The sequence below is a fragment of the Rhinolophus ferrumequinum genome, chromosome 5, assembly GCF_004115265.2.
Source record: "Rhinolophus ferrumequinum isolate MPI-CBG mRhiFer1 chromosome 5, mRhiFer1_v1.p, whole genome shotgun sequence".
Taxonomy (NCBI): domain Eukaryota; kingdom Metazoa; phylum Chordata; class Mammalia; order Chiroptera; family Rhinolophidae; genus Rhinolophus; species Rhinolophus ferrumequinum.
Genome location: NC_046288.1, coordinates 26,806,049 through 26,827,943, shown reverse-complemented (window position 1 = coordinate 26,827,943; position 21,895 = coordinate 26,806,049). Strand labels below are relative to the sequence as shown.

The 21,895-nt window shown below is 39.4% G+C and overlaps 1 protein-coding gene across 1 annotated transcript in view; it reads left to right on the top strand.

The window, feature by feature from the left end:
* Window positions 1-13,591: 13,591 nt before the first annotated feature.
* Window positions 13,592-21,895, top strand: part of UBA6 (ubiquitin like modifier activating enzyme 6) — a 72,417-nt gene continuing 64,113 nt past the window's right edge. Inside the window, exons 1-2 of the mRNA XM_033106358.1 lie at window positions 13,592-13,700; window positions 16,830-16,892. Coding sequence (XP_032962249.1) covers window positions 13,630-13,700; window positions 16,830-16,892 — 134 coding nt within the window. The 5' untranslated portion in view covers window positions 13,592-13,629. The remainder of the gene's footprint in view (window positions 13,701-16,829; window positions 16,893-21,895) is intronic.

Below are 21,895 nucleotides of genomic sequence, written 5' to 3'. Positions count from 1 at the left end.
CCCAAAGCCAAGTGATGAGAGCATTGTGAGAGATGACTCCTTCAACACCTTCTTTAGTGAGATTGGTATTGTCAAATATGTCCCCACAAGAATGTTTGTAGAGCTAGAACCAATTGTAAGTGATGAAGTTCACCCTAGGATGCCATCACTGGCAAAAAAAGGTGTTAAAAATACCTGTGCCTCTAGGCACTACACCATTGAAAAGGAAATCACTCACCTAGTGTTAAACAGGATTCAGAAGCTAGCTGACTTAAGTACAGGTCTTCAGGCTGTTGGTTGGTTGTAAAACCAGTTTCTATTTTGCCTTTCCACTGAGAATTGTTATAGGAACAGAGTTCTCCATTTACCTGGCTTCTTAGTTTTCCTTAGGTGTAGCTAAGGTCTTCAATTCCATCTTCTCCGCAGCACTCCAATTGTGCTGTTATGTTAGATAATGGGGTCATCTGTAATATTTGTGTAGAAACCGTGATATCAAGCACCCAGTACACAATAACCTTAACCATATTATCAACCAGAGTATATGCTGAGTCAGATTTTATGGTGCCATGAATATCTATATGACAGTATTCCATACCAATTGTTATGCAGGGACTCTAGTCCGGCTCCCCGCACAAGAATGCAGGATATGGTGAAGACAAAAAGGAACAACAACAGAGCCATAGATAGGGGGTTCATGCCACTATATTCTTGCCGGCAGCTAGGTTGGAGACACAGGAAGCAAGATCTACATGATCCACCATCCACCATCCCTCAGCCAAACAACCCCCCTTGCTAGCTGCAATCCGCCACCCACTTGCTAACCCCACTGCCAGCATAGCCACGGCAGTTATATTAGTGGCTAATGGCTAACCGGTAACAGCTGATGACCACCCAGCCACAGTGGATGGCCATCTGATTACAGCTGATGGCCATCTAATAACCGAGCCAGCACCTTTCCACGCGAGGCCGAGAGCCTGGAAACTGCTCTCTAGGACTCTGTCCCCACACTCCACTCCTCCAGGGTCTCACCTCACAATCTATGTGACAAGCGTCTTCTGCAAGGGGCCCTGTGTCAGGAACCCAGTTCACGAGAAAAAGTTTCAGTCCAATTCAAGTAATGTCCAAGGGGTTCTCCCTCGATGTCCACCTACTTTCTGGGCACAGCCACGGTTTCTCAGGCTACCGCCAGTCTTTCTGGTCACAGCCAGTGTTTCTGGACACCGCCAGACCTCCTGGGCACAGCCAGGGCTCTCAGGGTTATCCTGCTGGAACAATAGGGACTCACAGTTAAGGTGCTTATATATTCTCCCGGAGGCCAGTCGAGATACAGGAAGCAAACATCCACCTGCACCCCAAAAGGGGTCTTCCTGCACCAGTCTCACTGGCGGCAGGCAAGACACAGGAAGCAAACATCCAGCAGTTCCACTACATGGTGATATGTTCCCATGCAAACAGCCAAGTGATCCATTAAATCAGGGATGGAAGGCACTGCAGCGTGCACAAGTGGCATCACTTTATTCAATTCTCTATAGTCCACAACCATTCGCCAGGGCTGTGCATTGGCCTCACAATATGTGCCCTCTCCGCAGGGCAAGAGCTCCAAGTCCTCCCCAACCTGGGGGTGAGGGATGACCTTGACCTCACCCACATCTTAGGACTCAGCAAGCATTTCCTCCTGGGACTACAAGTCCCGCATCTGGGCTGCCTCAGCAAGGACTTCCCAGCCCACATGGCCGCAACGACCTTCGCTTTCTCCAGCTTATGCTGGCTGGAGAACCATCGCGTCTTCCCACCCCCCCACAGAGGTCCAGCTCCTGAGAAAAATGGTCACCGGGTACCACACACTGTGTAGAGGCCACATGTCCTCCTGCCCAGAGTCAGACACCATTCCTACCTGGCCGGAATCCTGTTCGCTGCGCCAGGTATCCGAGTGAGTGGTGGCCTCGGTGCAAGATGTCCACAACTCCAGGAGTCCATAGCAGCAGCGGACCACCAAAAAGCAGGTGACGCCTGCTATGGCCAGTAGGTGGTGTGCCATCCGGAGGCTTGAGAGGACCAGTAATTCACTGAGGGGCTACGTTTCTCCCAACAGATCATGCCTCCTGCTCCTGGCACTCCTCCTCACGGGCCTCCCGAGCCTGAGCATTCATATGTACAAACTGCTCCACTGCCCTCTGGAGAGCTCTGGCCAGCACCATACCCGGCTCGCTGTGCCATGTGTCGTGCAGGGTGTCATGCAGGGACTCTGGTCCCGCTCCCCACACAAGAATGCAGAATACGGTGAGGCCAAAAAGGAACAAAAACAGAGCCATAGATAAGGGGTTCATACCACTATATTCTCGCTGGCGGCTGGGATGGAGATACAGGAAGCAGGATCCACATGATTCTCCATCCACCATCTGCTTCCTGCCAACCAACCCCCCCTTGCTAGCTGCAATCCACACTTCTCACCAACCAACCCACCCCAGTTGCTAGCCCCACTGCCAGCATAGCCACAGCAGTTATATGAGTGGCTAATGGCTAACCGGTAACAGCTGATGGCCACCTAACCACAGCAGATGGCCATCTGATTACAGCTGATGGCCATCTAATAACTGAGCCAGTACCTTTCCATGTGAGGCCGAGAGCCTGGAAACTACTCGCTGGGACTCTGTCCCCACACCAACTTTTCTCTATAGCCATATCTACTTCACTCTGAACATATATCCCAGTTACCTTTGCTGGGAAAACTAAACACGGACATTGTAGTTCAACATTCTGTGCTTTAACAGATATGCCAGGTGATTCTGGTGAGTGCTAAAGTTTAATGCTCCCTGGGCTAGGAGATCTGGCTGTCAAACCAAACAAAGACAAGGAAACAAGCCAAAGATGAGAAGGTAGATGATCTGAACATTGTTTCAGCCAAGAAGAAAGATCTAAAATGCAACAGCGTAGTTTAAATGGCAACTGAGTTTGATGGTGAACAGTGACTGTGGCAGAACTGGGATCTCTGGAATAGGGCTCTGAATGTGCTCTTTCATAAGGGGACTGAGGCGCCTTTACCCTCGATTGGGGCACATCCTGATGAATTTACAGTATATGTTCTAGAAAGCCATGAGGACTGGATGCCCCACTTAGGGATTTTCAGTTTTGTCATCTGTTTTCTATCATTATTAGCAGAAGGTTAAACTTGGGAGCATAATTTATTATATTTTATCTTTTCTCACTGTTGCTTAAGTAGTTAAATCAAACAATAAAGTGTCTTGGAAATTATATTTCAATTGTTAATCGATGATACTTTGTCTTCTTATTGCTCTATAGGTAATTTTTTTAAATATGTCAGGAAAATGTAGCATGCGCGTATTCTAATTCATAGTCCACTTAACAGGATATTACAGTAATCCCCCTTATCCACAGAAGATACGGTACAGGACTCCCATGATGCTTGAAACCACGACAAGTACTGAACCATGTATATACTATGTTTTTTCCTATACATACATACCTATTAATATAATAAAGTTTAAGCTGCTCTTGTATTTTAGGGTCACTATTAAGTAAAAGATTATTTGAACACAAGCACTGCACTACTGGGACAACTGATCTGTTGGGTAGCATGTACAGCGTGGATGTGCTGGAAAAGGGATGATTCACATCCAGGGAGGGACAGAGCAGGACAGTGCTAGATTTCATCATGCTACTCAGAATGATGCACAATTTAAAACATACGAATTGTTTATTTCTGGAATTTTCCATTTAATGTTTTCAGATCACCATTGACCACTGAAACAACAGAAAGCAAAATCACAGGTGGGGAAGGGGCTACTGTATTCACATTTTGAAAAGGTTTATTTACTTCACAAAGGAATTTTCTTTGGGTTCTTCTAAATAGTTAGCTTGCTTTAAGGCAATTCAACTGTTACTGCAATACCTTTGGGTCAAAGGAGCCCATCTCAACACTGAGTAAGTCAACTGCTTTCCAACTAAGTTCTTGAAGGCCAGACCTCAGAATTCAGTACTTCCTATTCTTTTTGACAATCATGAAACAGTTGTTTCAATTGTTGGGATCTGGGCATGATATACTAGAAAAATCCTCAATGAGAAAGAAAACTGGACCCTTGTCCTGTCTCTGCACCTACAATGATGTGAATTTATCCAAGACATTTAACCTCTTTGAGTCATCCTCTTTAAAACAATGGGGTTGTATATTTAGATGACTGTTAAGTATGTGTGCTAATATTCAATAACTTAGGAGTATGAAGTAAAAAAATGCATGTAAATATGCTCTATAATTATAAAACACAGTATAGATGTTGTGGGCAATCTTTCTAATTTGTGATGCAAACTGTTTGATTTACAGAAATCCAATATGCACTTAAATTTTCAGGAAGATATTCATTACAATGTACACCTATATAATAATAAAAATAGGGCAGTTTTAAATGCATTGTGTTATCCTGGATTGAAACCAGAAAAGAAAAAAAATGGATATTAGTAGGGAAACTGGTGAAATCTGAATAATGTGTGTGGTTAATAGTATTGTACCAATATTATTATTAACTTCTATTTTGACAAATGTAGCATGTTATGTAAGATGTTATCATTATGGGAAGCTGAGTGAAGAGTATAAAGAAATTCTGTCTTATCTTTTCAGATTTTCTGTAAATCTGAATTTATTCCAAAATAAAGATTTTGAAATATAATTGTGCTATGCCTTTAGAATGTAACTATGCACTCATATATGCACTCGTGTGTGTGTGTGTGTGTGTGTGTGTTTACATGTATAGCACCAGAACAACAGAAATGAAGGAAGGAGACAGTTTATCTTTGACAGATCAAAGTGGAGAAGGGAAAGAAGCCAGGAAATCAAGCCAACATATTTTTAAACACTACACAAAAGCAATAGAACAAGGAGCTCTCTCTGAAGTTAGAAAAGTTTTCATGAAACGCATGAGAAAGGAAAAATGAGTTTGAACTAAGAAAGTAAAAATCTGCTTTGCCATTAATCAGATATAGACAATAGACACAGGTAAAATCAGCTGTAATTAACAAAAAAATATTTTTCTCAAGAATATGCTATAAAGTGGCAAAACTCCCCCCCACACACACACACACGCACACACACTTAGAATAACTGAGAAAATATAGGGACTTGGGCCCAGGGCCAAAGGAATGCTGGATGGACAGGAGGAACAGTGGATAAGCTGATCACAAGAAAGTCATCATACCATCACCCCCGAGACACACACACACACACACACACACACACAAACACACACACACCAAAAAAAAAAGAGAAAAAAAGCAAGAGCTGCTGATTATTTTCGCCCTTCTAAGCATTTAGTTATGCATAGATGAAACCACTGTTCCACATGCGCAGTTGATCAAGGCTTAACGACTATACTGCCTTCCCAAGATTGCGAAAATGAGCAGTCCGCCAAATCCCCCACAATGCAGGCCTGAACATAGTCAGCACGCAACATTGCCGGTAAAGAAAGCCCACCTTTTTCAAAAAGCCCACCACTTTCAAAAAGTCCACCTTCGCGTGGAAGCCACTTCATCCCCAGCTTATAAAAGCAGCCAAGCAAAGCCAGTCTCCTAGTTAGAATGTACTACCTCCCTTGTGATTGAGTATAAACTTAATAAAATTAATCTGGAAATTTTTCTGGGGTTTCCTATCAATTTCTATCTTGCGAAACCCAAGAACTACAACACTGGTAACATTACTGCTTTTTTACTCACAGGAAACGCTTTTCTCTACAACCATAGACTATCAAAAACTTTCTCTTTGAAATCCCTTTATTAAGATCGAAATATCCGAGATGCTGCTCAAGAGGGCAGAGTAAGTAAACACTGTGCTTACCTTCTCTCACGGCCACATCAAAATTAGGACTAAACTAAAAATCACCATCATTGAGAATCGCATGAAATCTTGCAGAACTGAATGAAGCCCTACAACTAAGGACATGCAGAAGTAGCCACCTGGAGAGTGGTAGGAGGCGCAGAGACTAGGAGGGACAGAGACTGGTCCCACACCTGTGTGTGACCATTAAAAATCAGGGGGGATATCTTAGCTGCAGAGGTCCCCCCTGAGGAGCCAGGGTGCCCAGCCCCTACCCAGCCCAGGGTTTCAGTGTCAGGGAGAAAAGACCCCATAATTTGTGGTCGTGAAACCAGCAGAGATAGTGGCTGAGTAAGACACAGGGCAGCTGGAGTCTAGGCGCTCCTCTTAAAGGGACCATGCACAGACTTACTCACCAGTGGCATCCTAGCTCACAACTCCAGCACTGGGGCAGCAGCTGGAGAGGTGACAGGGACATACGGGGTGGGGAACTGAGTTGTCTGGCTGCAGAACAAGAGCTGGAGGGGCAGCTTTTCAAGAAACGGAAGAGCTGGTGAAAGCCACTGTGTCTTTGTTGAGCCCTCCCCCTTCCCAGCGTGCAGAAGCAGGTGGCCAGTTATCTGAATCTCCATCCAGCTGACTATCGCCGTTTGTTCTCCACGCACTGGTAATTCTGAGACCCTTCCCTACCCAACTTTCAGGTTGCTACCCAAGCCGCTTCCAGTGGGTTTTTCATACAAAACGCCTGCTTTGGCTCATGCTGAAAGACTTTCCTACAGTTTCTCAAAGGTCTGTGGAACCCAGACAAGCAGTATCTGGCTTGAGTATGTCCCATATCTCTAACAGCAGCCCTAAGCCCAGAACTAGCGGCATCAGGTCTTGGTTCATGGCTTGGCCTCTTGAGACACTTCCAAGCAGGATGCAGGCCGCAAACATTTTTGGATTTTTTTACGGCTGATGGGACAAGTGACCCCAGGTGGGATAAAGGCTGCAACTGAAATTGTCCTGCAGCAGGTCACCTCCCAGGTGGCTCTGGAGCTGGCATGCCGAGTAGCCAACTTTGAAAAGAGCTGGTGCATCTCCCAGCCGCCTCCAAGGATGACACACTGTGGGGACAGAGCCCCAAAAGGCAGTTTCCAGGCTCTCGGCCTCACATAGAAAGGTGCTGGCTCAGGTAGTAAATGGCCGTTGACTGTGATCAAATGGCCATCAGCTGTGGCTAGTTGGCCGTCAGCTGTAACCAGTGAGCTATTGGCCTCTAATATAACTGCTGTGGCTATGCTAGCAGAAAATGGGAGCTATCAAGAAGATGGTGGCTGAGCCTGCAAGCGGCGCAGTGAGAGTTGAGAATTGTGTGGCTCCTGTTTCCTGTTTCTCCAACCCAGCCGCCAGCGAGAGTATAGTGGTGTGACTCCCCTACTTATGGCTCCGTGGGTGTTCCTTTTTGTCCTAGCCATATCCTGCGTTCTTGTGTGGGGAGTGGGACCAGAGACCCCGCAGGCCGCCCCGCATGACAACTGGTCCAGCGAGCAGAGTCCCCTGCACGACACACACCCAAAGGGTGGATTGGGCAGGCACCAGAGCCCTGCTGAGACAGATCCAATTCTGTAGGGTTAGCCCCTATACCACAACTCCTCCACTGTGGTCAAAAAGTCCTCACAACCAATGAGCCCCAGGGTCAATCCTTACCAATGACATGCAAACAGCAACCAAGGCCCAACTCTAAGGGGAGGGCATATACAACCCACACAAGGACACACCTGGAGTACGCAGCTCAGGTGACCAGGAAGACTGTGCCACTGAGCTCCACAGCACACGTTACGTAAGGCCATTCTACAAAGACTGGGAGACATAGCAGCCTTACCTAATACATAAAAACAAACACAGGGAGGCAGTCAAAATGGGAAGACAAAGAAACATGTCCCAAGTAAAAGAACAGAACAAACTACAGAAAAAGAACTAAACAAAAAGGAGACAAGCAATCTACCAGAAATAGAGTTCCAAACACTGGTTATAAGGATGCTCAATGATCTCAGGGACAACTTCAAAGAGATAGGAAACATACAAATGGACATAGAAAACATTAAAAAGAACCAGTCAGAAATAAAGAAGACAATGATGAAAATGAAGAATACATTACAGGGAATCAGCAGTAGATTAGATGAAGCAGAGGATCAAATCAGCGGTTTAGAAGACAAGGTAGCAGAACACACCCAATCAGAACACCAAATAAATAAACAAATAAATAAATAAAAATAAAGACTCCAAAAAAATGAGGATAGTTTAAGGAACCTCTGGGACAACATCAAGCACATGAACATTTGCATCATAGGGTACCAGAAGGAGAAGAGAGAGAGCAAGGAATTGAAAACCTATTTGAAGAAATAATGATGGAAAACTTCCCTAATCTGGCAAAGGAAATAGATATACCTCCCTACCATCCAAGCCCAGGAAGTGCAGAAAATCCCAAACAAGATAAACCCAAAGAGGTCCACACCAAGACACATCAGGAGTAAAATGCCGAAGGTTAAAGACAAAAAGAGAATCTTAAAAGTAGCCAGAGAAAAGCAGTTAGTTACCTACAAAGGAGCTCCCATAAGTCTATCAGCTGTTTTCTCAACAGAAACTTTGCAGGCCAGAAGAGATTGGCAGGAAATATTCAAAGTGATGAAAAGCAAGGACCTACAACCAAGATTATTCAACCCAACAAAGCTATCATTTAGAATTGAAGGATAAAGAGCTTCCCAGACAAGAAAAATCTAAAGGCGTTCATCACCAGTAAACCAGTATTACAAGGAAACTTAGAGGGACATTTTTAAGACAAAAATAATAATAATAATAAATAAAACAAAATTGCAATAACTACATACCTATTAACAATTACTTTCAATGTAAATAAATTAAATGCTCCAATTAAAAGATGGGGGGTTGTGTGGATAAGAGAACAAGACCCTTACAGACGCTGACTACAGAAACTTACTTTAGATCAAAAGACACACACAGACTGAAAGTAAAGGGATAGAAAAGATATTTAATGAAAATAAAAATAAAAATAAAAAAAGCTGGGGTAGCAATACTTATAAAAAAGAAAAAAAAAGACTTTACAACACAGGCTACAACAAAAGACAAAGAAGGACTCAGTAATCCCACTTCTGGGTGTTTATCCAAAGAAACCCAAATTGTGACTTCAAGGGGAGGTGTTCATCCATGTTTATTTTGGCATTATTTACAGTAGCCAAGATATGAAGGCAACCTGGGTGTCCCTGAATGAATGTAGAGGTGGTACACATGTACAATGGATTATTACTCAGCTGTAAAAAAAGAATGAAATCTTGCCATCTGTGACAACATGGATGAACCTAGAGGGTATTGTCTGAGTGTAGTTAGACAGCGAAAGACAAATGTTATATATTTTCACTTATAAATGGAATCTAAAGAACAAAATAAATGAAACAGAAACAAATTCATAGATACGGAGAATATTTTTATGGTTGCCAGAAGGGAGGGGGTTTGGGGGTGGGTAAAAAAGGGGAAGGGATTAAGAAGTACAAATTGGTTCTTACACAGCTGTCATGGGGGTGTAGGATATAGCATAGGGAGTATAGTAAATAATACTGTAATAACTATGTATGGTGTCAGATGGGTACTAGATTTGTTGGAATGATAGATGGTAGGGAGGTTGGGAGCAGGGTGAAAAAGGTGAAGGGATTAAGAAATACAAATTGGTAGTTATAAAATACTCATGGGGATGCACAGCATAGGTAATATAATCAATAACGTGGTAATAACTATGTATAGTGCCAGGGGAGGTACTAGTTAAGGCGATCACTTCTTCAATTATATAAATGTCTAACCACTATGCTGCACACCTGAAGTTAATATAAAATAATAATGAATGTCAACTATAATTGAAAAATTCTAAAAGGGGAGAAAAGCTAATGGAGAATAAGAGGTTCAAAGTTCCAGGTATAAAACAAGTATGTCCTGAGGATGTAATATACAATATAGGAAATACAGTCAGTAATATTGTGATAGTGTGGTACAGTGTCAGATTGTTGCTGGACTTATCGTGGTGATCACTTCTTTAGCAGAGGGAATATAACCAATAATATGTTAATAACTATGTATAGTGCCAGGTGGGTACTGTTGAATAACTATGACATACACCTGAAACTAATATAATATTGTATGCTACCTATATTTTAATAAAAACCATTTAAAAAATTGAAATATCCCACTCTTGGCTAGAAGATCTAAATAATTATGATGCAAAGAAATAGCCTCTACTTCCAATCCAGGGGCAGAACTTCAGAAAAGTGTTTGTGGAAACATCTATTTTAACCTTTTAGTTTTCAAGAAAAAAAGCATCCTGGGTCCATGTTGCAGTCCAGACCTAACGTAGACCCTTTACATACAGCCTTGCTTCCTTTTGAGCCTATTAAAACATTTTAAAACTTCATTTTAAGTTCTCCTAAACATTTAGTGAGGCAGTTCATGGTTCTTCTGGAATGTTGGAGTACCTCCTTGCAATGGATAGAAACCTGACTTTCTTGGGATACAGTTTTGTTCTTGATGGACCTAGGCTTATTGGACTAGGAAGACTGTCTCACATTAAAAGTTCAGGAACATTAATGTCACATAAAAATGAGCAACCAAAAAGTATCAGGTTTTTGTCCTATACAGTTATTATAGGAAAAAAGAGAGTAAGGAACATAACATCATCATTACAGATAATGAAAGTATGCCTGAAAGATGTGCCACAAAAATATATCAAAACTGTAAGTTAATATTTTGAAACTAGCTAAATGAGATTAAGAAAATGATACACGGTATGAAAGAACGTGATTCGGAATTAGAAAATCTCAATCAACTCAATGGGGGATCCTTTCACAGTGTATACCTATATCAAATCATCACATTGTACACGTTAAATATCTTAGTTTTATTTGTCAATTATATTGCAATAAAGCTGGGAGAAATCAGAAAAACTCAGAAATGAGGTGACAGAAACAGGAAAATTAGTCACAGAAATAAACTAAAGGGAACACAAAAGCTAGTAAACACAACAGATTGATATTTTCCGTAAAGAAATCTTCTGTAAAGAATCCTTAGGCTGATGCTTCTCTAATCATTTTAGTTTTCTGATGATCATTCTCTAATAATTCTTTAGGAAGGGTTCATGGGAACAATAGTCTCATCAAATGTTGGTATCATATCAAGCATTGATAATAGTTTATACCCTTTGTACATGAGAGTTGATTTGCTAGATACAAATTCCTTGGCCCACACTTTTTTCCTTGAGTATTCTAAATGTTATTCCATTCTCTTCTGTCAAAAAAGTTTCACTGTCAAAGTCTGGTGATATTCCAATTTTCTTTTCCATTTTACAAATGTGATAAAACATTAAAATCTGTTAAATCCAGGTATTTGTTATATTGTATGTTTGAAATTATTCACACCATATTTCATCAAATGTAAGATGACCTCAATTTTAAGAACATTATTGTTTTCTGTATTAATAAAAAAAATGCATTCTAATTTCAGGGATGTTAAAATGTGAAGAAATGTGGGTCTTAGATGAAATGCAGTATATTCATATCATACTGTGTATAACAAATTACCATAAGCATAGTGGGTTAAAACCACATAAATTTATTAGTTCACAGTTTTGCAGGTCAGAATTGGGGCACAGCATAGCTGGGTTCTCTGCCCAGAGCCTCACAAGGTTGAAATCGATGTATCAGCCAATTGTGTTCTGATCTGGAGCTTGGGTTCTTCTTCCAAGCTCACAGAGGTTGTTGACCAAATTTAGTTCCTTGCAGCTGTAGGCCAAGATCTCCATTTCCTTTTTGACTGCTAGCTAGGGGCGACTCTCAGCTCCTAGAAGCCATTCTCATTTGTTTCCATGCATTCCCTTCCCTCTTCAAAGCCAGCAAGGGAAAATCTCTCTCACATCAAATTCCCCTTCCAGGAAAGCCCAGTCTCTTTTAAAGGTAGAGTGGCAATATACAAATAAACAAATAAATATACACCAGAAGGTGATACCGTGTTTCTCCGAAAGTAAAACCTAGCCAGACCATCGGCTCTAATGCACCTTTTGGAGCAAAAATTAACATAAGACCCGATATTATATTAATTATATTATATTATACCTGGTCTTGTAGTAAAATAAGACCAGGTCTTATATTAATTTCTGCTCCAAAAGATGCATTAGAGCTGATGGTCCAGCGAGGTCTAATTTTCTGGGAAACATGGTGGATGCTAAAAAAGAAAATAAAAGAAGTTTACATTTGCATTTCCATCTGTCTAGAATACTCTTCTGCTAGAATATCTAGCAGGGCTCACACCATTTAGGTTTTGGCTCGAATGTCACTTCCTCAAAGAACCTGTCTGACTATCAAAAATTGTCTTCCGCCTCATCCCCAAGTCACTTTCTATCTCCTTGCCCTTTTTCAATTTCATTATATTTACTTTCTGAAATTATAATTTCATTCATTTTACATTTTTTGGCTTCCCATAGTGAGACTGACAAAATCAGGGATCACTGTATGTCTATCGCCTGATTATTGTCTAATCATTAGCTCCTAACGTTTAATAGGTATTCAATATTTAGGAAGGAAAGAAATGAGGGGGGAATTGGAAGGAAATACAGAAATTGGCATTATCTGTGGGGTGGGACAAAGATATTTATATTTATTAACTTTAGAATAAAGAGTAAAGACAGGGATACAGTTAGTGCTAGAGCAGAACCTTGAAAGAATGGGACATAGACCAAGGTCATTCTAGTGGTTATGTAGAAAAGGTACACAACTGGATTGAGAAATCTGAAAGATGCCACAGGTGAACAGCATTAAGTTTCCAGGTATTTGGAGATGTATAATTTTGAAAAGAGAATGGAAAGGCACAAAGGATAATGCAGCTTTGCCTGGACCCTCTCTGCACACTAGAGGAAGAAGTTCTAATTAAGTAAAAATATCATGCATTGCAAAAGATATATAATATATACAAAGTCAAAGCATATGCTAATTTTTTAATCCTACACCTGTTTCTTCAAATATAGTTATTTAGAATGAAAGACAAATCCTAATATAATAGTGTCCCGCTAACTTTTGTTTTCTAAGAAAGGTGAAGGGGAGTCAATGGAAAAAGAATTAGATGAGAAGTTCCTAGACATGTGTTCTGGTACTTAACCTGACAGTGAATAGCTCTGTGACCAGCTCTTTGACCTTGACCAAGTCACTTACACTGACTAGAAGTTCCTTTCCTCCACCCAAAAAGTGAAGGGGCACACTGATGACATGTCATTTATAGCTCTCAATATCACGATTCTTTTAAACCTGTGACAGTGCCTGACATGTAGTATACGCCCAAAATTATCTGTTAAACGTACAACGTCTTAAAATGAAATTTCAGATGGAAACCTGGAGTTGCCTATTACTAATCTTCGTTATTTATTTACGAAATGAAGAGGTTTCCTCTTCTCGCTACAAAATACAAGAATTTTGCTACGCAGCCCCACCATTTCGTTGGCCACTAGAATGCTCTGTGCTTGGCCGATGAGCCAGAGGTGACCACGCATAACTTTACTGTTTTGATTTCACTTGCGGATCCGGGTCACACCAGCGCCGGTCACTGCAGCCACCTGCTGCAAAGCCCCCTCCGAGACCACACCCAAACCGGAAATCACGACGTCCCGGGGGTTGATGGGAAGGCGCGGCCAGCCTGCGCGCTCCCCAGGCCCGCCCCCTCCGGTGATGTCACTGCCCGCCCCTTGACCCCCGCGGTCCCGCCCCCTTCCCTGTACCCGGAGGCGGCGACTTCACTGGACCATGGAGAGATCCGAACCGGTGGTCGCACCTCAGCCGGAAGAGGCATCCTGCTCTTCATGGGGAGCCGGCAGGTGAGAGGACGCGTGTGGGAGCGAAGAAACGAGGGATGGCGGGGACCCGGACGCCAGCTTTCTGTTTCTCTCCCCGTCGGGTGGGGAGAGAGCTCTCGTGAGGCCGCGGGGCCAGGCAGAGCCGGCCCGGGGAGGCGAGGGGAGCGCGCGGGGTGGGTGTGGCGGCCTGCGCTCCGACCTCTGCGGCTCCCGGCGTCTCTGAGGAAAAAGTCCACTTCTCATCGGTTTCAGCGCTTTCTCAGTTGCGGTCGGGGTCTGCCATCCTCCTTCCTCCTAGTTACCGGACGGGAAGGGTGCCGGGGGGAGGGCTCCAGCCGAGAGTTCTGGCCCGGGTCGTTTGATGTGAGCTTTCCCAGACCTGGTTGCCTAACACCTTCTTCCCTCCTTTTGGTAAAATGAAAGCTAAAAGTTCTGTGCGTGATCCTCCATGGAGTTTCTCCTTTGAAAACTATTATCAGAGAGAAGTTGGTAATAATGAAATCAGTGGCTGTCAGAACACCCTGAGGTCCTCTGTTGACCACAGTTAAAAAAAAAAATCAGGGAAAAGAAACACGAGTTACTCATTTTTATTTCCCAGTTGGGGTTGAGGTTCTAAACGTCTTTTCCACTGCTGCAAAATTATGGAGTGGGTGGGATGTTCGTATAGTTCTTGTTTCAATCACCTCATAATTAATAAAGGAGATGTTGCATCCTGCCCATTACCAGAATACAATATGCTAAAGGTGATGGGTATGTGATGTTGAGCTAAAGTAAGACTTTCATAAACCTGTAACTTTTTCACCAGCTTCAGATTGAAAGGGATGATTTTTGTACCATGATATTGCCTGCTGTTGTCAACACTGCCAGATTCACTTGGGGAATATTATGCAGTACAGCGACTCCCCTTATGTAAAGCGTTTTTGATTAACATATAGACCTTATTATAAAAAATGATTTTTGAAACATTCCAGTAAGGCAGAACTTTCTGAAAAGTAGACTCGTGACAGACATTTTAAGTGATATAGCTGATTAGAATGTAACTCTTCTCATTTTTACTTAAGAGCTTTACCCACTAGGCTATTGCCCTCCATGCAAGGAAGACAGCAAGTGAAAGTACTAGGGATAAGAAAATTGTGTGAGACGTAATTTTTTTATTTTCATATTTTGTTACAATGCCAAAACAGGGTATTATAGTGTATGCGTGTGTTTTTATTAGATAACTGACAAACACAGCTATTTTCTGGTTTGATTTCATGATTACAATCAGGAATATTTTTAATAGTTACCCATTTAATTAGCTAGAAGCAGGTATCATTTGATGCTACCATTCAGTGTTTGGTAAGATAAATGATAACATTTTGATTAACTATATTTACAAATCCTTTGGCTTGTATATCAATACCAGGCCTAGAAAACTGGATTCTAAAACTGAATTTCTTTCTATCACATTGTTTCTAGAATCCTGTAATTGATAATTAGAGTTTCCCAGAACCTGGAATAGATAACCGTGTTTCCCCGAAAATAAGACCTAGCCAGACCATCAGCTCAAATGCATCCTTTGGAGCAAAAATTAACATAAGACCTGGTATTATATTATCTTATATAAGACCCGGTATTATATTAGATTAGACCTGGTCTAATATATTAAATTAATATATCACATTAAAATAAGACCGGATCTTATATTAATTTTTGCTCCAAAAGACACATTAGAGCTGATGGTCTGGCTAGGTCTTATTTTTGGGGAAACACAATATTACACTTTTATTAAGATGATATTGATTTTAGCTGTCATGGTGGCTCAGGCCCAAATGCCTCAGGCTGATTCCCTGTGCCAGGGAACCATCTCTGTTTCCCAGTGTTTATCCTATTAACATTTTTCTTTCTACGCCATGCTGTGAAGATATTGGCATGGGCTGCGGTAAATGATATATATCATTATAAGTATGTCTTGTCATACTAGTATGTTTAACTTTTTAATTTTTAAAACTCATTGAACATATTTTTTGAGTGTTTTTGATATTCCTACTATGAGAGGCAGTAGGCAGTATTGAGTGTTGGTCAACAGCTAGACTGCTGAGGTTCAGATTCTGACTCTGCCATTTACCTGCCCTAACTTTCAGCAGGTTATTTAAGTTAACGTTTGTCACCCTCGTTTTTCCCCCCCTTTATTCAGTGGAGATGGTAATAGTGCCTATTTCATAAAGTTATTGTAAGGGTTAACTGAGTTATAACATCTAAAGCATTAAAACAATATGAGCACAGTGTTATTATTAAATGCGAGGTACTGTTTTAGGTATATGGAATACAGTAGTGAATTTTTTTTTACAGTAGTGAATTCTTAACGGATCATACATTCTATAGGGGAAAGCAGACAGTTAATACACAGTTAATGATAAGTGATTTGAAGAAAATACAGCAGGTGAAATATGATGATGGTTTGGCCTTAGATTATGCTGATTGAAATAATAAGAAGTGATCAGATTTAAGATCTCTTTTGAAGAGCTAACAGGACTCAGAGATGGAGAAAATGAAGGAAAAAGTTAAGATCCCTAGATATTTGGGCCTGAGCAAGTACATGGTAGTACCAAAAACTGAATTGGGAGAGACTGGGGAAGAGTAGATTAAGCAGGGGGGATTGAATTCTGTTTTGGGCTTGTTATATTTGTGATACTAACTGAACAACAGAATATAGATACTGCTTTGGCAGATGTGTAAAAGCTGGAGGTTACAGGAGAGATCAAACATGGAGTAATAAGTTTAGATATTATCAGTATATTGGTAAATTCCAAGGACCAAATAAGATTATCTAGGAATACTGTATATTAGAAGTTTATGGGGCACGCCAACAAAATTGTTAAAATATAGATTCATCAGAATATATGTAGCAATGATAAAACAACACCTGAGAAAATAACCATGGGCTGTAATTTTGCAGTACACACAGAAAGCGTAGGCAATTAGTGAATTTAATTTTGACCTATTTTTAAAATCCTAGAAAAGTGGTGGATAGTATAACATGTATCTGGTTTGTAAAACCTCCCTTAGTAACTGGTGAATCTGATCCCATGTATAATTGAATGTTACATTACAGGATGTAAATATCGAATAACCATACTTGCTCTTATAAATTGTGTTTTATTTTTTCAGTACAAATAAAAATTTACCCATCATGTCAACAGAATCTGTAGAGATTGATGATGCATTATACAGGTAAGAACCTTATGGAAACTGACTTACTGTCCCCATTCTTTGTTCTCAAATAATGGAGCAGTCTCTTTGAAGAAATACCATTAGGCCTATACAGAATTTTGTAAATATAGCCTAACAGTTGCTCTCAAGTTAAAATTAGCGCTTCTGTGATTTTTTTTTTTTTTGACTATAGTCTGAAAGCTAGAATATTTAAATCTCAGTTGCTTTAGGTGGTATGACTAAATGGTTTTGCTATCTACTACAAAATATACCTCTTTTTGGACAGGAGTACATATTTATGTTCTTAATAGTGCAAGAATCTCATGAAAAGCAATCCATTTCACTTTATACAGCAGCATCTAGAGAATGTGTTTACTTCAGTGTAATCTCGTTAACATTGTGTGTTTGCACTGTATAAACAGTGGAGAAGTACTGTGTGATTGAAGAGCTGTGATTTGAATGGAATTTAGTGGGACTTTTTCAACCATACTTTTTCATGAAATCAAATACTTTTTTCAAAATTAAAGAGAAATTAAAAACCCATTCATTCCTATCACTCCTAGGACATTTTTGTAATACTTCAAGTTGTTTGTATGTAAGATAGTATCATCTCAGTTTAAAAGTTTTTAAGTTTTCTTTCATATAATCATGAAAAATAGATTTTATGTAGGTGGAATTTGGAAAAACAGGCTCATTATGTATTTTGAATTCCTCTTTATATTTTTTTTCATGTGGGATGTAGAGTCATTTTTGAGTACTTTAGGAGGAGTTGATATGTTGATTTCAAATCTGTTTTGTGTTACACACTTGAAAAAAGTGGTAAAAGACTAAGTTAATTTTGCTTATGTAAAAATTATTTTATCATATGGTCTCCTGATTATAAGTATACTTCAGAAGTCACCTTAAGTTTGGACTCTTATTCTGTAATTATGATGTTCTGAATGTACTTTTGGTCATATTCTTTGATTAACAAATATCAGCTCCTTGAGGTAGCATTGGCTAATTTTATTAATTATTTAGTTAAAATCCCTGTGAAACTTTTATATCTCTCCAACCCTGTAATTGCTGATTAATAAACATAATTTTCAGTAAACCAGAGATTAAATTTTCCTTTTTCAGTGCTATGTAAGTAGGCTGCAATTTGCTTGACTGAAAGTTACAGAATGTAGCGGTTTAGATATTGCTGGATCATAAGGTAGTTCTATTTTTAATATTTTGAGGACTATCCATACTGGTTTCTATTGCTTCTGGACCATTTTACATTCCCACCAACAGTGCACAAGGATTCTAGTTTCTCCAGATCCTCACCAACAGTTGTTATTTTCTGTGGGTTTTTTGTTGTTTTATAATGGCCATCCTAACAGATGTGATATCTCATTGTGGTTTTGCATTTCTCTGATAATTAGTGATGTTGAGCACCTTTTCATATTCCTGTTGGCCATTTGTGTCATCTTTGAAGAACTCTATTCTAGTCCTTGCTCATTTTTTAATCAGGTTATTTGGAGAATTTTTGTGGGGTTTTGTTGTTGTTGTTGTTATTGAATTATAGCTTCTTATATATTTTTTTATTAACCCTTTATCAGATATATGGTTTGCAAATATTTTCTCCCATTCTGTAGTTTGCCTTTTCACTTTGTTGATCATTTCTTTTGCTACACAGAAGCATTTTAGTTTGAAGTAGCCCCACTTGTCTATTTTTGCTTTTGTTGCTTGTGCTTTTGGTGTCATAACCTTGCCAAAACCAATGTTAAGGAACTTTTCTTCTAGGAGTATTATAATTTTCTTCCAGGAGTATTACAGTTCAGGTGTTAAGTCCTTAACCCATTTTGAGTTGATTTTGTGTGGAGTATAAGATAAAGGTCCAATTTCATCTTCTGCATGCAGATACTTAGTTTTCCCACCACCATTTGTTAGTACCTTTTCTCTGAATACACTGGCCGTACTAGACTATTTTCATAACAAACATAGTTTTACGCCTCAGTTGTCTTCCTAGAGTTCCTTTTTGTGTCTCAAAAGTACCTTCTACTTACCATTAAAGAATCACTCAAATGTCTATTCTGATACTTTACATGATTTACTTTTCCTCCTTTCTGCTCAGTCCTAAAACACATTATTTTTGTTGCTATTAAAGTACCTAAAAAAAAAGTACTCATCACATTGTCTCAGCAGTATATTTTTACATATATGTTGACTCTGTCAAACTGTGAGTTTCTCAAACTTCAGGACTATAGCACATTGTCTAACGCTTAAAGATTCTCATTAAAAGATTATTGAATGACTAGAGCAAGACAGAGGGTTCAGATTGACTTGTGGTCTTGAACCCTAGATAGATAGCAGTTAAGTGAATCGGCAGGAAACACAACTAGAATCAAAAGATATAACAGAAAAGTCTGAAAAGGGTGCATGTGGTACTTACATTAGGAAATACTGATATTAAAGAGGTATTTCCACATTTCATCCTGAGGTAAAACAGTATCAGGGCAAGGTACAGTATTCCCCTCTACAGGAATATGGTATGAGGAAGTACAGTAAGACAGCCTTACATCTGGAAAATTCTGATAACTGGAAGAATAGAAAAACGAAAGTTTCTCTTTTCTCTGGAATTGGGACAATTTGAGCAAATAAGCATGTTTTTAACAGACCAAATATACATAAATTCATTTTTACCTAAAAGTTAAAGAGGAAGTATAACTTTTTGGCATTTTATATGTTGATATTTGTAAGGTCAATCCTTTAAATATTGTTTATTTCCTACTAGATGCTGTAATTGAAATCTGGTTAATATTTACTAGGTACACAAGTTTTCCCAAATACGAAAACTTAGTCTCAGGTTGTAATTACTTCTAAACAGTTAGGCTATCCTATAAGACTAAAACTCTAAAAATCTACGAATCTTGAATATTAGTTAAGTTTCTAATATTTGTAAATGTATCTAAGTAGGAAATATTTTTAGAGCACTTTCAAGCAGTCTAGTTGAACAAAATGTCTTTCTGAATACATTTCACTTTTTTCTTAGTGCTCAATCGTCACCTCATAGTTACTGATCAACTAAATCTGAAATTGTTCTCGGAATCTAAAGATTATTTTTGTTTGGGAGTGGGGGGACCACTTCTAACAGCATTCTGAGCCATGTCTCTTTACTGTTACATTTTTAGTGCCTGCAAATTTTTGAATGAATTAGACCCAAGGCAATTCTGTAGGTCTGTCCATTTATTTCTTTCCCTCTGAGGATGTGTCTGAGCTTGCTGATCCCAAGATTTATCTGAAGAAATGAATGAGTCCCAATTTAGGACTCCTGCCTTGATTTTGTAACTATCCTTTGAACAAAGATCTCTCCACTGGAAGTAATTTGGGCTAATTCAGGTAATGGTAAAATATGGTACTTGATTCCTCTTTTTCTGTATTCTTTGCCTTGAATTCTTCTCTTCCTCCTATTTCTCATGTGTAAATGAGAATAATATGTCATAGCTTAAGAATATTATCTTAGTCTTAAAGATTTTATTTAAAAAAACTGTTAATATAAAATAGTTTTTGGCATGAAATAGCACTTGGCACCATTGGATCCTTTTTCTTCTTCCTGTTCCCAAGCTTAATTAAATCCTCTCATACCCATTCAGTAACCTAAGCTAGAAACCTTGGTTTCATCTTAGATTTTTTTTCCCTATTTGTCATCCTTCAAATTCAACTAATTTTTTTAGTCCTTCCAGTTCTTTCTAAACAACTCCTAATTCCAACTCTTTCATTCCCTCTCCCTGCATTCATCATCTCTCATTGAACTATTGTAATATTCTCTTATGTGATCTTTTTAGAGCTACTCTTATCTCTAACTCATCTGTACTTTATTCAAAGTATTATTTTAAATTTTATCTCAGAACACATGACTTCTCAGTTTAAAATCCTTAAATTGTTCCCTATTGTCTGCATTGGTGAGGCCAAACTATATAATAAGCATTCAAGCCCCCTTTCGAATACAGCATAACATAGTGGCTGAGCATATAAACTTTTGTATGAGATCTGAATTTGAATCATTCTCCACCATTTATGAGTGTGATCTTAATCAAGTTACTTAACCTCTTAAGTCTAACCTTCATTTTCATTCATTTTTTTCATAATTCATTCAAGAAATACTTAATGAGAAAAAGGTATACAAATTACAAATTAATCATAAAGAATAGGGCCTAAAAGCTCAATAATTTCTAGTTTTATTTACCATGTGTTATGGCAATATCTTTTTTTTCTTTTGGGGTATTAGTATTTTTTATTTATTTATTTTTAATTAAAGTTTATTGGGATGACAGTTGTTAGTCAAGTTACATAGATTTCAGGTGTACAATTCTGTAATACATCATCTATATATCACATTGTGTGTTCACCACCCAGAATCAGATCTCTTTCCATCACCATATATTTGATCTCCTTTACCCTTTTTAGCCTCCCTTGTTACTCCTCACCAGTTAACCCTCCAACATCATATTTTTTAGTCTTGTCAAACTTTATGTATATATTCTCAGGGATTTGATTTTGCCCTACTTAATCAGCTTAATGCTAAGCTGTTGTTTAGTGGATTATGACAGAATATGTGAAAATTTTAGGTTTCAGAGACAAAAAATTTCATTATTATATAACAAGTAGTGTGGACATCAGCATGGTACCCCAAGTCCAATGGGGCAATGCCCTGGACCATGATGGATGCTTTGTGTGAGTACATAGTGTGCTTACACCACAGCTGAAGAACACTGAATTTGGGGGACCCATCATTTTATGGCAAGCAGTAAAAAAGTTTGCTCTTTGTCTTGGAAAGAGACTTGCCTCATCCCTCAAGGTTATGTGCTGCAAACACAACCCTGAGAAAAGACCTGAGCGGTCAGGCCCTTCCTCGCTAGGCATATCTAAAAAGACCTGTTGGTGTGTGAAAGACCATGAAGTAATGTCTCCCAACAGAATACATATTTTTTCACAATTTTATTGAGGCATTATTGATATATAGTATACTGTACATATTTAATGTGTACAGTTAATATGTT